Source organism: Pseudorasbora parva, chromosome 2 (assembly GCF_024679245.1).
Source record: "Pseudorasbora parva isolate DD20220531a chromosome 2, ASM2467924v1, whole genome shotgun sequence".
Classification (NCBI taxonomy): Eukaryota; Metazoa; Chordata; class Actinopteri; order Cypriniformes; family Gobionidae; genus Pseudorasbora; species Pseudorasbora parva.
The window spans coordinates 59,355,909-59,373,338 of NC_090173.1; the positions used below are offsets into that span (position 1 = coordinate 59,355,909).

The window sequence follows — 17,430 nt, forward strand, 5'->3', positions numbered from 1 at the left end:
AGAGTCATGCAGTGGATAAACCACATCACCACATATACATCAGAAAATGTAATGACAGTTATTTACTTATTCACATGTGACAATAAAATAACATGAACATGTATTAAAAGAAAAGTTCTTGTGTCTTTCTTTCCTCTAAAAACACTGGAACTGAACTGGCTCTTGTCAACACTGACAACCTCTCAAATCTCACAATACTATAACCGTGCGTTCACACCGCCGCCGGCGAGAGCGTCAAATTTCGCTCTTGCCGCCCTGACAACGACGCTGTAGAAAGCTCCGTGGACGTGCTGCCGCTCTGACGTAGATCGAATGTTTTTTTCTTTTTTTAAACTGTATTTAAAGAGGCCGCAAATCAAACAAGCATGTTGATGGATATACTGACCACAAGTAGGGTATAAATTAACTTCATGAAATCGTTTAAATGTGAAAGTAAGAATTAATTGCACACCCGCTGAACAACGAGCGTTCTAGCGCCTATAAAATAGTGTTGCGCGACTTCTTAACAAATTACACATCACTATGAATGATCTTGTCATAAATGATAGGGAAACCCGCACAGCAATGATCAACCTCTCCTACAAATTGCTTGGGAACTAATGTGGTCGGAACCAAAGTTTACAGGCCTGCGTTCTCTGGATTTCTCTCAAGCGGAGCACTTCTACATTCTGACTGGTTGCCGCCTGTTGCCGCCGAACCGCGTCATAGCTCATTACCATAAAGTTGAGCTGATTTCAACTCTCCTCGACGCCCAAATCGTCCAAGACGCGCCGCGCCGCTCTCGCCGGAGCTCGCCGCCCGGCTCCCATTGAAAATGAATGACTTCCGGCCAGCTTGACGCTCTCGCCGCCGGCGGTGTGAACGCACAGTAATGATGATTATCTCATTATTTCATCAACAGCTTTTCTTTGTGTCTGTTTAAATTTTTCTGCTAATAGAAATATATCAGTAATAATTTTAGTCCTGAAAGCCATTTACTTATGGCTTATGGCTTATGGTTACTTATTACTCAAATCCCTCCCCCGGACAGCACGCCAAATGCGCATTTATATTACTCTATATAATTATATATGTAAGTGTGAACTCGTGAATACTTATTACTGCTATTTAAAAGTAATTCTTAACATTACAATATTACTGTCTCAGAATTGTAATGCGTTACATTACTCCTGTATTAATTTTGAGTTACTTTCACCAAAATATCTACAGAAGTAGAACTATACATTCTAAGATGTAGGCTACCAGAGAGCATTTTACATCCAGTAGAAGGAAATATGATGAAGCATAATGACTATCCAGGCTAACAATAGAGAATTGGCAAAGTAAATGATTAAAACAATGCAAGAAATCATGACAGACAGAATCACAAAACGATCCAATTCTGTTATAAGTATTGTAGAGGTAAAGATTATCTAGCAATATCTGGGAATAGTTTAGGTCTGTTTATAGACACAATATAGACACAACAGAACTGTGTAAACTCTAAGTTATGACAATATGCGCATTTGTTCTTTTCTTATTGTTGCGACATAGATAGTTATTTCGGTTTAAGATAAAGGTTGCATTTGACTGCATTTGCATTTGACTAGCCTACGTTCTTGTCCTTATCACTGATAAACTAAGCAATGCGCATCCATCTCGCGAAAGTACAGTTCTGATGTAACGGTGTGGACATTTTCTCACCGGTTAATCAAAGTGTGATGTGACCACATCGGTATCTGGGCTTTTAAATCACTAATTCTATCTAACTGAAAGGAACATGCGCACCACCGCTTGGGCATTAATAACGGGAGCGGATGCAAAGCGAGTGCTTTCAGTTTGCTTCCATATGAACTGAATACGTGCCAGTGCGCGCACACCGTGAATGACAAGCAGATTTTTTGTTGCAGTTTAGAATTAGGCAATTATTCTTAATGAAAAACACAACACAATGATAAACTTCCTTTTATAGGCGCTTTTACATTTCACTTTGAAACCAAATCTTCTGCGATCATCTGTCAGCTCAAGATCGGACTCCTACTGCGTTTACTGCGACACGAACAGTCTGTTCTCTAACTGAACTAAATTACTATAAAAAATCAAAACGACGGTGTCACGGTGTGCAGTAGGCCTAGTCTTATTCTGTCATCTTCACCCTAGTGTTGTTTATACTTTCGTTTGGCTCAGCAGCGCGCGCCTCGTCTCTCGTCCGTTCTTTGACGCGCTCGCCGTTGTGCTATTCTTTTAAACGACAGAGCCTTTAAACCTTCTTTAGCTACTTTCCACCGACCAGCACGAGCACAGAGGCTAAAATCATGCCTTCGGCACTTCTGTAAAATCCGCCCTAAATACGTACGCCTTCACTGGACTATGTCACACAATATCCAAATGTACACCAGCAAGAGGAAGATGAATGAAGTAAATTGCTATACAAATATATCAGAAGCTGTCTGTAACAAAGTTCGTTTGTGAGGAAGGCAGAGGACACGGGAGTCGGCTGGACTGTTGACGTATTCACTTTTATTTTCAACTCTAAACACAGCAACACACTCAATGGTGTGACTTTTCATAAACTCAAGGATCACTTCCGGGTCGGCACTTCCGGGTATTTCTCAGTCTCTGGGTGTCTCACGTCAACAGTCCCTCTCTCTCTCCCTGGTCTCCGGTTCCGCTGGCATTTTATCCCCTCTCCGCGCTCATTACTGGAACAAGATACAGGTGTTATTAATCTGCGTCCAACCCACTCACTTACCGCTCGTCCCGCGGCTCTCTCTCCCGCTGCAGACCTAGCTGAACCACGCCCCCCTTGCCACATACCCCCACCGCCCGACTCAGGCCGGGGAGCCGTCCGGCCTGCAACCCCCCCCATTTCTGGAGAGGAAATCGGCCACAGCCATCTGAGCACCCGGCCTGTGGACCACCTTGAACTTAAACGGCTGAAGAGCTAGATACCAACGGGTGATCCGCGTGTTGGTATCCTTCATGCGGTGGAGCCATTGGAGAGGAGCGTGGTCCGAACAGAGGGTGAACTCCCGCCCCAGAAGGTAGTAGCGGAGGATGAGAACGGCCCACCTGATGGCAAGGCACTCTTTTTCGATGGTGCTGTACTTAGCTTCTCTCTTGGAGAGCTTACGGCTAATGTACAGCACCGGCCGCTCTCCCCCCTCCACCTCCTGGGCCAGGACCGCGCCCAGCCCCCTGTCCGACGCGTCAGTCTGCAACAAAAAGGGGAGAGAAAAGTCAGGGGAGTGTAAGAGCGGCCCGCCACATAGAGCAGCCTTAACTCGGGTAAAAGCCTGCTGACACGGCTCCGTCCACTGGACCGTATCTGGTAGCCCCTTTCTAGTAAGATCAGTCAAAGGGCTGGTGAGGTCCGAATAATTTGGTATAAACCGTCTATAATATCCCGCCAGCCCCAAGAACTGTCTTACCTCCTTTTTGGTCTTGGGTCTCAGACAGGTTGCAATCGCGGCAGTCTTATCAATTTGGGGACGCACCTGTCCATGACCCAAGTGGAAGCCCAGATACCTTACTTCCACCCGCCCAATCGCACACTTCTTCGGATTGGCCGTGAGCCCCGCTCCTCTCAGCGACCTCAGGACCGCTCTAACATGCTGCATATGCCGCTGCCAATCGTGACTGTAAATCACGATATCATCCAGATACGCAGCAGCATATGCGGCATGGGGACGCAAAATCCTATCCATGAGTCGCTGGAAGGTAGCGGGTGCCCCGAACAAACCGAAAGGAAGCGTGACAAATTGGTGCAATCCAAACGGCGTGGTGAAAGCTGTCTTTTCTTTGGACAATGGAGACAAGGGGATCTGCCAATAGCCCTTTGTTAAGTCCAGTGTCGAATAAAATCGAGCCGTGCCCAGCCGATCAAGCAACTCGTCAACCCGCGGCATTGGATAAGCGTCGAATTTCGACACTGCGTTCACCTTGCGATAGTCCACACAGAACCTGACCGAGCCGTCGGTTTTAGGAACCAAAACTATCGGGCTCGCCCAGTCACTGTTGGACTCCTCGATTACTCCCATGTTGAGCATTGCCCCTAATTCCTCCTGAACCACCTTTTTCTTGTGTTCAGGCAATCGATACGGCGGGCTGCGAACTACCACGCCCGGCTCGGTCTCGATATGGTGCTGAATCAAGTCAGTACGTCCCGGTAGGGGCGAGAACACGTCGGCGAACTCCGCCTGTAGTTTTGATAAATCAGTGAGTTGGAACGGTGAGAGGTGATCTCCACCAGGGGCCAGCGCGACTGATTGCGCTTTAATGCTCGCCTCTGGCCCGAGATCATCCTCTCCCCCGATCACCGTTGCCAACAACACTGATTCCACCTCATTCCATTTTTTAAGCAGGTTGAGGTGATATATTTGACGCGCCCCGTTCCTATCGGATCGTATCACTTCATAATCGAGCTCTCCGATCTGTCGTGCGACCTCAAACGGCCCCTGCCACTTTGACATTAATTTCCAGCTCGACGTAGGGAGTAGTACGAGCACTTTCTCTCCCGGTGTGAATTTGCGTAGCTTCGTACCCCTGTTATATGACCGGCTTTGGCGGTCCTGGGCTTGTAACAAATTCTCCCTGGATAGCCGCCCCAGTGTGTGGAGATTTGTTCGCAAGTCCAGCACATACTGAATTTCGTTCTTCGCCAAAGAAGGTCCCTCCTCCCAAGTTTCTCGCAGGACGTCCAGCACCCCCCGTGGCTGGCGTCCGTAGAGAAGCTCGAAGGGGGAAAACCCCGTGGAGGCTTGGGGAACCTACCGCACGGCAAATAAGAGGGGTTCTAACCACCGATCCCAATTTTTGGCGTCTTCCTGTACGAACTTACGGATCATGGATTTAAGGGTGCGATTAAATCGTTCGACCAAGCCGTCCGTTTGTGGGTGATAAACGCTTGTTCGAATGGATTTAATGCCCAATAACCCGTAGAGTTCGCTTAACGTGCGTGACATAAACGCCGTGCCTTGATCAGTGAGGATTTCTTTCGGAATCCCCACCCGGGAGATTAGTCGAAACAGTGCATCCGCAACACTCTTCGCGGAGATGTTGCGGAGAGCCACTGCTTCCGGATATCGTGTTGCGTAGTCCAAGATGACTAACGCAAAACGATGGCCGCGTGCGGATCGCTCTAATGGCCCGATGAGGTCTACAATATACCAGGGACGTGCAGTTTATTCAAAGAAAGAGCTTTATTAGAACAAACACAACCAAATGCAAAATGTGTGAGATCTGCCCACACAACAATAGGAAGCTCACGAGAAGCCCAAAATCCTACAGCACCATGAAGTCTCTGTTTTCCGCTTCAGAGCTGTAGGTAACTAGCGCCATTCTGTCTGATTTCAGTCCATTTTTCAGACGTCTGTCGTGCGTTGCCCTGTTCTTTGGAATCGCCTCTAATCTCGATTGCAGCGTGGCACAGAGCTTGGCGAGCTCCTGGCTGGTCGAACAGTCCATCCAGACACCGCGCCAACGATGCCGTCTTCCTCATCAGACATCAGGTCTATGGTAGCGCACTTCCAAAGGCCCACCTCATCCTCAGCTAACACACTCTTTCTTGCTTGTAGCAGCTGTAAAAACAAACAATAAAGACAATCAGTATTGCGCGATGTACTGCGTAAAATGCACCTGAAAAAAAGTCACACTGACCAAAACCGGATCTAATCTAATAAATCTTACCCTCTTTCTTTTCAATCGACTCCGAGCTGAACTCTTCACAGCTTCTGCTTGCGATGCAAGAACTGGATGTTTGTACCTGAAGCTCCTGCGTACTGTCTCTATGTCTAATATGCAGCTGGAAAACAATTAAATGAGTGTTATGATGAAGTTGTGAAGACGGCGTACTGCTTCCTGTAAAATGACCAGAAAAAGAAAACACTTTTATAAAGCAACTTACATTTGATCTTTTACAAGGCTAATTCCAGCTTGTGCTACTTAAAAAGCTTTGCTTTAGGTTACTTTAGCTTGGATAACAGTCTTACCGCAATCTTAGGACTGGGCACTCGTCTTCTCTTCTTAAAGTTAGTATCTTCCACACAGTTTTTCGACTCCAAAGCAAGCAACCTATCGTCTATGGACAGCAACCTGGAGATTACTAAAGTGAACTGCTCGTTAAAATCGGCAGCAAACTGAGCAAGCTGACGAGATAATAGCATTCTGCCCAATGATAGCATTCAGCTGTTTCTTCCCGCCCGTCTGCGGACTGAAAGGGGTTGTTCGCGTCCATGCAGAGGAGTTGAAGGGGAGACGCCGTCCAGCCATTGTAGATCACAAAACAGCAAAGTAGCAAAAACACAGGGAATGGAGGAAAGGGTTTGAGTACAGGAGTGAAAACGTCTGTTTATGCTCGTCTTGCAAGTACTGCTGTATGAGTCCTCATTGCCCATTCCCTCGCACGTGATTGGACGGGGGCTAGAAGGCTCGTCGGGCTCCTCCAATCACATGTGAGGTCATGGGCATGATGGAAGAACACAGAGCTCGCATGTTTATGAAATAAAGCACAGTGTGCCTATAAAACTAGTTTTAAAATCTTTTCATACTTAAATGGCCATATTAATGGTGGTCTTTTCATACTCAAATAGCCATAATAATGATGGTCTTTTCACTCTCAAATGGGCATATTCATGCGCTAAGTATGGCCGTTTGAGGTGATGAGTATGGGCATTGCGTGAGTTTTAAATGTGTACTTAACATTTCCATAGGATGAGTATGTGACTGAAGAGGAGGAAAGCCTTGCTAAGAAGCAGAGTGAAGCAATAACAAATAGTTAATGAACTAATAAAATAATAAAACAAAGATTAAATTAAGATGCTAACAATATATATATTCATTAAAATTTCCATCGCATGAAGACAGTTGGTTATGGCTTAAGTGTACGTAAACAGGTGGGTAATAACTGGATATGTGTCACAAATATTACATCCATGCATTCAGCAGCCCAATTAAATACCTGTCTGTCATTAATATTAATCAAACGACTACAGATGTTAAATAAATGTATACATATAAAATAAATATGTATTAGTATCGGAATTTTTATTTTATTTTTAATAACTATTGTTTTTGTAATTTGCTTAGGGTATTTTTTAAATTATATATATATATCCTAACTAAAATAACTCATAGCCTGTCATATTACCTTTCTCATATTAGCCTATTATATTCTATTATAATCTATTATATTGCCACCCCTTGCCCACCTGCATATCCCAGCTGATATACAAGATTTGGGGGGTCATTCTGCATTTGAAAGTTTGAAAGGGTTTTAAATCTTCTAAATAAAGTAAAATGATTCAAAATCAAGTAATTTACGCATGCCAAAGTCAACTTTAAACATATACAATGTAATTTCCAAACAGCAAAATTGTGGCCAGTGAAAATGCTGAGTGGCTAATAACTTTGGAAAACCACTAACACGGTGGCCGGTGAGCAAAAAAGTTAATGTCAACCCCTGTATGTATGTATATATATATATATATATATATTTAGTTCAATAAAATGCATGTACTGTAAGTGGTGATGGTGTTAATGATTTACCTGAGCGAGATCGAGCTTGCAGTGCATTGCACTCAGACTGCAGAGAATGTGATTATGCCACGGGTCAAACAGAAAATGCGCGCTGCGTTAATAAATGTAGTGCCGTTAAAATTAATGTGCGTTAACACGTTAATTTTGACAGGCAATGATATATGATATATAAAGTTTGCTTGGTCAAAGTTGCGGTGATTGGTCAAAATTGCGAGTCGCACTGAATTCACAAGGACTGATTGCTAATGACACACAATAAATAATCTAGAATACTTTCATCAAATATATAAATTCAAGCTTAAGTTTAAGATTTTACAATTAGGCTATACTGAGCCTGATCTATCTAAGAGATTTTCTTAGAAGGAAGTTAGTACCTTTAAAGCTAGGAACACACCAAGCCGACGCCGATCAACTAGTGGCGACGAAAGCAAACTGCTGAGTCGGCTCACGTTGGCTCACGTCGGCAGCGTCTTGGGTCCAAAGCGGTCCAAAGTTGCCCTGACACACCAAGCCGACGCTTGACATCCGACGGCCAATAGCGCGTCCCTTCTGCGCCTGCGTTAGAGGAAATACCTTTCCGTTCCAGCTGGTGGCAGTAGTCTGTTTTCGTTATTCGAAACGGGAAACCGGAAGAGCTATAAAGATATCAGCTGTCGTTTTCGTTTCCCCACACAGACGGATTTGTGCATTTCAGAACGTTGCAAATGGCATTGCCATTGTCAACCCTTGGTCTTTTACTTGTGGAAGAGGAAAGGTAGAAGCGGACACGAAAAATACGAGGAACGCTCACTAAATGGGTGAAACCATAGATTATTACACTTGTTCACCTATCAATGAACCATAACAATAACAGGGCATAGCTCAAACAATACCCTGCAAATTGGCTCATTCAGATGCATTGTGGAAGTTAATGTGACACAATCTGAACAATGGCCACTTACCCAAAAGGTTTTTTAAAATAAATATATATGTATGACGTATTCTGTCTGATTTACAGTAAATTATGTTTGTGACAATGCTAGTTGCTAGTTCAATGAATTATGACAGAATTTGTATGTATTTTTTCATTGGAAACATGCCTATGGTGACATTTCTGCAAAATGATATCATGCTGCTTCTTGCACATCACATAACAGCAGTTTGGAAATGAAATCTCCAGTGGCACAGAAATGTGAATTAAAATAATGTAACACTAAACCATACACTGAACTTAACTGACAGTAACCATGCTAACTATTAGTTTACAGATATTGCACTTTGATAACATTGTATTGTGGAAGTAACACATCATGAAAATATGTCTCTATTAATTGAAAATCTATTTATTCTTAAATTGAAACATCAATATAGATGTGTTTATTAACCCTGCTAGTTAGATGTCAAATTGCAAAATAAGGGTTAGAATTCTGCATCATCTTGTGTTTTGTGGTACTTTTTTACATAAAGAACTGTGAATGCAAGTACCCAAAGTCAAAGTTTTTTATTTTCCAATGTTCAGTACAATGGGCACAAATAGCTATATAGAGAATAGCTATAAAAGTAGCTATATGTGTAGATTCAGCCAAGGGTGTACTGGGCTGTAGCTCAGCCGTAATGAAGCTGGGCTCCTCACGGGGGCCAATCCAGGTGTCACTGTTGGTACCATCTGAGGGTAAACAGGATTCACTTTCAGACAAAGGTTCCTTAAAGACACAATCAAAATGTGAACAATGTGATACAATAGATTCTTACACTTGTGCACCAATAACCCATAACAATAACAGGGCATAGCTAAAACAATACCCTGCACATTGGCTAAATGGATCTATTCAGATGCACATTGTGGAAGTTGATTTGTTGAATTACTTGTAAATAGACCCATCTGAACATTCATTGGCCACTTTACCAAAAGCAAAATGTTAATTTGTTCAAATGGAAAGAAAAAATAAATAAAATAAATTATACACACACACACACACACATATATATATATATACACACACAAACACATGTGGTGCAGTCATATGACCAATTCAGCCAAGATGGTGAACGACATCAGAGTTGTTTTGTATGCTTTCTGTTTTAACATCCTTGTTAAATATTAATGTCAGTTTGTACATACTGTTAAAAAACTCAGTGCCTTTTCTCGACATAGTCGCAGAGTATATAAACAAGTAGCGGAAATGACGCAAGTCGAAGCGTCTTGGATTTGCTCATGCGCAGTACGGGGATGTAAGCGGTTTCAGATGTTTCAGTGTAGATGAACATTTTTTGGAAAACAATTGAAAATGATAGTGTGTACGCGGAGCATTTTTAGATGAAAACTCAGGATCAGGATTTGCCACAAAGGTAAAAAAATGTACATTCCATGCAAACAACATCACTCTCCTAGAGCTCAACCACAGTGCATAGTGGCATGACTACAGTGACCTTTTCTTTGGTCTTGCTTAAATGCACAGTGGATGTATTAACCACACATCTCCCAGCAATGCGCTCAACGGGCAGAAATGATGCTGGGTATGACATGTCAAGCCAGGAAACTTGTGCAATAACATGTTTAAATGCAGTACCTTTTGACACAACATCAACAACTATAAACTGCTTTATAATGGCTGGTCGTAGTTCTGCTAGAGGGTCAAGGATGGGTTCCTCAAAACTGTTAGTGTTTCCACACCACTTAGCATATACATATGCTGACCTAAGTTATATTCAGATATGTTATCCATTTGCATGTCATGTCAAAACTTTTTTCCCAGGAACGACTCACGACTTCTGCTCATCTGTTGAGAAGGTACTCATGCAAGAAGTTATTCAGTTACCAAACACCGAAAAGCTTAAAGAAATGGCAACGTATTTTGAGCGCAGATGGGGGTTGCCACAGTGTGTAGGTGCAATAGATGGGTCACACATCCCCATTCTTGGACCGGAGGAGTACCACACAGAGTACTTGAAAGGGCTGGCATTCGATCATCCTGCAGGCTGTTGTGGATGGAAGGGGTCTCTTTTGGAATGTTTTTGTTGGAGCGCCGGGGAGCCTGCATGATGCCAGAGTGCTGCGTTTGTCAGGCTTGTGGGACCTAGTGGACAGGGGTTTGTTACTACCAGATGTAACACAGAACATTTTTGGACATGATGTGGGGTACTATGTCCTTGGTGATGCAGCCTATCCTTTAAAGAGCTGGCTGATGAAACCTTTTACAGACAACGGACAACTGACACCCCAACAGCTTGTGTACAATCAGAAAACAAGCAGAGCCAGAGTGGTGGTTGAAAATGCTTTTGGCAGACTAAAGGGCAGAAAGAGGGCATTGCTAAAACGAAATGACTGCAGTACACACAAGGTCAAGTCCCTGGTGATAGCATGTTGTGTTCTGCATAACCTCTGTGAAATGAATGGTGACGAGTTCAGAGAAGAATGGGTTACGAGTACTTTAAACCACCCTGACGGAGCTCTGTCATCCACTGTAGAAGCTGAGGGTCTTGACGCACGTACAGGCCTAATGAAGTTTTTGACTACAATGTAGTAACGCTAGGAATGAACAGGTTTTTTTTTGATTGGAAAAATAACTTTTAAAGGCTGCAATTAACATTTTCTATGCTGTATACACCTGTTGTGCATTGTTTAAGGTGTACCACTTTATTTTAATAAATGTTTTACTGCTGCATCATGGTTTGTTTTTTCATTATTGTTCTGTTAACAGTCACCCCCCATTTGGGCAGAGACAGCATTTATGCTTTTAAAATGATTGTGACCTTGTGAAAATGAAAATGTCCTTGTGACAACACACAAAACCAAGGTATCAGATTTAGATTTGTAGATTTATATTATAGAAATATTTTCAAATACATTACACATTTGTATATAATGAAGCCACGTTGTATTTTTAGCATTTCTTTTTACATGGCTTTGTCATAAACATAAAACGCCATTAGTTCTTATCAGAAAATTGCTTATGTGAGGTAAAATATATAAAGAAAACAAACACTGCGTTAGCATGTCACAAAAACTAGCATCTCAGTTTTTTCTTTCGTTAATATTTTATTTCAATGAAATATATTTTTTGTAGCCCCATTAAAATTATTCATTTTATTCTGTTTTTCAAAGAAGCCCCGCAGGTGTGTGATGTGACGGTGTGTGTACCCTTATGTTCTGTTGTTTATTCTGCTATTTGCTCATGTAAAGCTAATTTAATTTGACGTTCTTATCTTAACGGTTAGTGGTCGACTAATGAGCTTTGGTTGTTAATCAGGAAAATTATCAAAATGATCAAAACGCTCTCATTCCAATCCTCCGCCAGTTTTGCTGCTGCACACAAATGAATGCGTACACAAGCTGAGACCTGGCCTGAGATTTGATTGCATCTACCGCTTACATCCATATTGATAAATGCCAAGTTTTGCGTACGTTCGTTTCATAAATGAGTCCCAGGGCGTTTCCTGTCTGTAAAATTAATTCCACACTGATGATATACAAACCAGTTCTCTCATGTGGTACTCCAGGGCTATTTTATACCTAAAACCTTTCCCACAGTGACCACATGTAAACAGCTTCTATCCAGTGTGAACTCTCATGTGTCTTGTAAGGGTTCCTTTTCTGCTGAAACCCTTTCCACACTGTTGGCAGGCGAACGGCTTCTCTCCAGTGTGGATTCGTATGTGGTCTTCAAAGGATCGTTTTTGATTGAAACTCTTTCCACACTGAGGGCATATGTAGAGTGTTTCTCCAGAGTGACGTCCCATGTGGAGTTTAAGGTTTCCAATTTGAGTGAAACTCTTTCCACACTGAGGGCATATGAATGGCTTCTCTCCAGTGTGAACTATCATGTGTCTTTTAAGGCCTGCTTTTTCAGTGAAACTCTTTTCACACTGCTGGCATGTGTACGGCTTCACTCCCATGTGAGTTCTCATGTGTTTATTAAGATTTTCTTTTTCAGCAGTAGTCTTTCCGCAGTGAGGGCAGGTGTAAGGCTTTTCTCCAGTGTGAACTCTTATGTGTCTGTTAAGATTTTCTTTTTCAGCAAAAGTCTTTCCGCAGTAAGAGCAGGTGTAAGGCTTCTCTCCAGTGTGAACTCTCATGTGTCTGGTAAGGCTTTCTTTCATTGTGAAACTTATTTCACACTGAGGACAGATGTAAGGCTTCTCTCCAGTGTGAGTTCTCATGTGCTTTTTAAAGCTTACTTTTAGATTGTATCTCTTTCCACACTGAGGGCAGGTGTAAGACTTCTCTCCAGTGTGAACGTGGATGTGTCTTTTAAGGCTTTCTTTCAGTGTGAAACTCTTTCCACACTGAGGGCAGATGTAAGGCTTCTCTCTAGTGTGAACTTGGATGTGTCTTTTAAGGCTTACTTTTTCAGCAAAAGTCTTTCCACACCATTGACAGGTACAACTCTTCTCTCCTGCGTGAATCCTCATGTGTTTGTTAAGGTGTACTTTATGAGAGAAATGCTCCCCACACTGTTGGCAGGTGAAATCACTTCTAGTCCCGGTTGTTTCAGCCTGTGAGCAACTAACAGTTTTTTCTCCAGTTATGAAATCATGATGAATCTTATAGTGATCTTTTTTTCCCATGTCATTCTCCGTTTCCAGCACCACCGGGTCTACAGCGAAAAGAGACAAATGCAAATTAACACCAGTTTAATGGCAGAAAGCAACAGACAACTAAATATTTTAACATATGAAGCATACAACTAGAACCTATACATGGGTGGATGCTCAAAAACTTTAATCTGGATACGAATGATCTGGATTTGGAAATCCCACATTTTCCTTTCCAGGATCAGGTAATCCATTTTACTTTTATGCTGGTAGTTCAAAGCAAAATTGGGATCACCCTGATCGAGATCTTTATTTTCTGATTTCCCAATCTGAATTACTAGTGCTCTAAATCAGATCACATTTCACTGTGTAGATTAGCCACGTAAAAAACAACAAATAGATGAGTCAATATTGAGCCCCTAAAGCAGGGGTGTCAAACTCAGTTCCTGGAGGGCCAACCCCACAGAATTAAGCTTCAACCCTAATTAAACACGCCTGATTCAGTTATTTAAGTCCTCAAAATAATTTAAGGTAATTTTCCTTCCCATCTCAATATTCTTTCAGGGTGCTTTCACACCTGCCTCATTTAGTTCGGTTGAATCTTACTAGAGTTCATTTCCCTAGGTCTGAAAGCAGCAATCGCACTCGGGTGCGCACCAAAAGCGGACCAAACAAGCGTACGAGACCTCCTTGAAGAGGTGGTCTCGGTACGATTTCAAACAAACTCTGGAGCGGTTCGTTTGTGGTGAGAACGTGATCCGACCTCTAACAGAACCAACTGCTAAAGTACTGATCATTTTTGGACTGAACCAGCTGCCGTAGTTAGCTGCGCTGACATTATGTGCATGATATTATTACCTGATAGATCGTTGGCAATATTTTTGGAAGATGGAAGCATGTCAAGAGTTAATAATTAATGCACGCCTCCGCTTGAAGTGACGAGCGATGCGCGCTCGCCGTCTGCAGTGCATTAGAGCGTTGTCGTCACGTCGCATCCGCGCTTCATTATAGAAATGTTTTGTTTGCATACTGTGGTAAATACACACAGTGTAGTAGATTATGGCCAGAGACAAAACTGGCCCGCGCAGTCGTCTCTCCATAGTGTTATTATAGTTTGCTGGCTTTGCCTTGCCTGTTGGAATTTTCCCACACGTAAATTCTGACCAATCGAAAAGCAGTTTATGAAATACGCCATGGCCAATGAGTGATGTGGATGTTGTCACGTGCTTGCGTTTTGGTTCATTTCAACTGGTTCGGACCAAAGCAATCAGTGTGGTGTGAAAAGGAACCAAAAAAATCAGAAAAATGCAACAATGTATAATTGTTTGCCCTTGGTTCGGACCAAATGAACCGAATTAGAGATGTGAAAGCACCCTCAAACACCGCGTCTACAGTGGACACGAGCGGCGTATAATATAAGTACGTAAACTGATGCCTCAAGCTATTTAAGACGACAGCGCAGTAACAGTGAAACAGATTTTGTACATTACAGAGATGGATGCCGTGGAACTAGGGGTGTAACGATTCGTTTTAACAACGATTCGATTGAAATAAAACAGTCACACTGATTTAAATTTTTGCTAAAAAGTTACTGAATTGATTTCAAGTCACTGAATCGTTTCAGATCATATCGTTCTAAATGAGCCAATATCGTCCTTAAATCGTATCGACAACCTCAAATCGTGATACGAATCGAATCGTTGTTAAACAAATGGTTACACCCCTACGTGGAACATCACTTGTTCAAATCAGCTATCGCGTCAGTTTTAAGCGATTTAAACTTTAACTTTTCGTTAAAACCCGAGCAAAGAACAACACTGCTATCAGATGTGGATTACACCGGCTACTGTGATGAGGAGGATGGGGAGTGTGATCATGTGCTAACACCACACACACCTCTAGATCTGGCCTTTCTGTGATTATTTCCTCACACTAGATCTGGTAGCAGTGTAAAAATTGTAAATAATTGCAAATAGAAATAACTAGCGTAACTACTCAATTTGAATGAAGTTTGTGAGACACAATTTTCCAAAGACGCATCAATATTATTTTATTTTCAAAATATTGCAAATGGCGTTCTAAACGCAATACAAATGCCTCACAACGGGGGCAAATGCGATCAGAGCTCGATGGTTTCTGTTCGAGCGTCAATCCGAGATGTTTCAGTCGGTCTGAGATGCTATTAGGGTTTTCCAAATTTTGCAAAAATGTTGATAGTGACGGTGGACACCAGCTATTGACTTTTTTTTTTTACAACAACGGCAAAAGTCGTCAGAAGCTATTGCAACATCTTCCTCGAAATCACAAACAAAGAATGGCCGTCTCAGACGTCTCTCCGTCACTTTACATACGTCATCGTCTGTTGGTGACGCCCCTTTGGAAATTATTTGTCGATGAAATAAAATTCTGCCAGTTCTGTTTACTAAAACTTAAAATTTCTTAATATGCTTGATATGATCCACTCTTTTGTGGCTCATATATTGCTTCATTATGTACATGTACTGCTATTTATGTTCAGGTATGTTACAATGTTAGTAGAGGACTTTTGAGGACATATTACAAAAATGACTTTTTCCATTGATCTTCATTCATAAGTAGACATTGGGTGAAAGTTTCACAGAATAACAGTTTCATTTAGGCTACTTCTGTACTATTCTCTGTATGATTATACTTTGGTATATTCTCTATTTGGGCAGCGCTAGACATTTGAATAAGGATCAAATGACTGAGTTCAGCTTTAAGGAAGAAACCAACCTGTGTGCTCCTCAGTTTCTTCATCTTTCACTCTCAATGTTTCTTCAATCTTCATGTCTTCACTCTCCATTTTAATGATCTCCATCTTTATAATGGTGCTCAATCGCTTCAGCAGGAGTTTTTCTGTGTGCTTGTCCTGTTTAAGATTAAAATAATTGATCTAATCTGAATCTCTGAGTGTCTCAATCAGTGAAAAACACTAAAAACTAGCTTCGAATTAAAAAACACAAACGTTACAGACTCTTGATATTTATAACCATTTCTGATTTGGTATTTAATGAATTATATATTTAAATGATTACACATTCATGAAAACATTAGCAGTTAGTTTATTAGAGTTGTCATAACGCATGTTTAATGTGTGTTGTTCTTGATCATTTGAGCTGCACGTGTCCCGATTCAAATCACTGAATCAAGTATTTGATTCAACTTTTTTCAATTGAGATTGTTTCTCCATCACTACTCGCCAATGACTTAACTCGTGATGAACTGATTCACGATAGAGGGAGAGAAATGAGACGCAGCTTTTGTTACTGGTGTTTTAGTCACACAAAATTTCCTTCATTAAAGTTAGATAAAGCACTACAATGTTACATTCAATAATGTTATTTCACATCGCCTTGTAAAACCTATAAAACATGGAACGGTTTCAATCGTCTTAAACAGATTAAATACGTAAAACAAACCCTTTCTTCAGCCGAATCACAACAGAAGCAGGAGCGCGGCGCAGACTTATGACGTCATGTCGCCGCACCAAAATAAAAGTCCCGTTCACGCACTGCTGTCTTATAATCACAGAGCTGCAGAGAAATTTACTCTTTCCAATGGCTCTGCAGTGGAGCTTTTGATATATATATATAGAGAGAGAGGAAACTGAGGAGGATTCAGTAGATTTCGATTTTATTTGGGCTGTAGTTTTACATACACACATTGTAGTTATTAAAGTTATTCACATATCCTTTATCAGTTGTATGGAGATGTTGCATAGTTGCCATTCTATAAAATGGATGCATTGTTTGCATGGGTTGATGCACTGTTTGGATTTTTTTATGATGATGCACTTGGCATCCTGTTCATATAATACATTGTTTGCATCCGTTAAATTAATGCACTGTTGCCATGCTCTGAAATAGCCTGTGTTGTTAAAGGACAACTGCGGCACATTTTTAAGTTTATCTTGATCGTTATATCTTTGTGAGTACAGTCTATAGAAAAAAAACTAACCTGATTGGTTCTTGTACCACGGAGTTATTAGCAAGCAGACAGGGTATACATGTAACAAGTACACCATAGTACTGTGTCTGTTGCGCACGGCTAAGGGCGAATGGCCGGATGCTGGGCCTATTTGGGAGAACGTCCAGGGCTGTTTTTTAAAGATTCGTTCAAAATGAACGAATCGTTCATGAACGACACGTCACTAAGCAGAGCTCGTTGACAGATTAAACATTCGCCGTATCCGGTCGGCTAATCTCCGAACATATCTTCCCTTTTTAAGAATGACTTCAGTGCCGTTCTTTGTTCTTTTCTCAGAGAAAAGCTTAACTCCAAGTCTTCCAGAGTCGCGGTCAGAGCTGATTCGAAAGACCGCCGTTCGCCAGTTTCTAGGTGTTTCTCAATGTCAAGGATGCTTCCAAGTCACTTCCTTCA

General features: G+C 41.8%; 2 protein-coding genes across 2 annotated transcripts in view; one reads left to right on the forward strand and one right to left on the reverse strand.

Annotated features, from left to right (window-relative positions):
• Positions 1–17,430, forward strand: part of LOC137047376 (gastrula zinc finger protein XlCGF57.1-like) — a 180,137-nt gene that overhangs the window by 32,354 nt on the left and 130,353 nt on the right. The gene's annotated exons all lie outside the window — the stretch shown is intronic.
• LOC137047600 (gastrula zinc finger protein XlCGF57.1-like) lies at positions 11,300–16,546 on the reverse strand. Its single transcript, XM_067425388.1, has 3 exons — positions 16,470–16,546; positions 15,784–15,919; positions 11,300–13,091 (listed from the first exon to the last, which is right to left on the reverse strand). The coding sequence occupies exons 2-3, from the start codon at positions 15,866–15,868 to the stop codon at positions 12,046–12,048; spliced, it is 1,131 nt and encodes a 376-aa protein (XP_067281489.1). The 5' UTR covers positions 15,869–15,919; positions 16,470–16,546; the 3' UTR covers positions 11,300–12,045.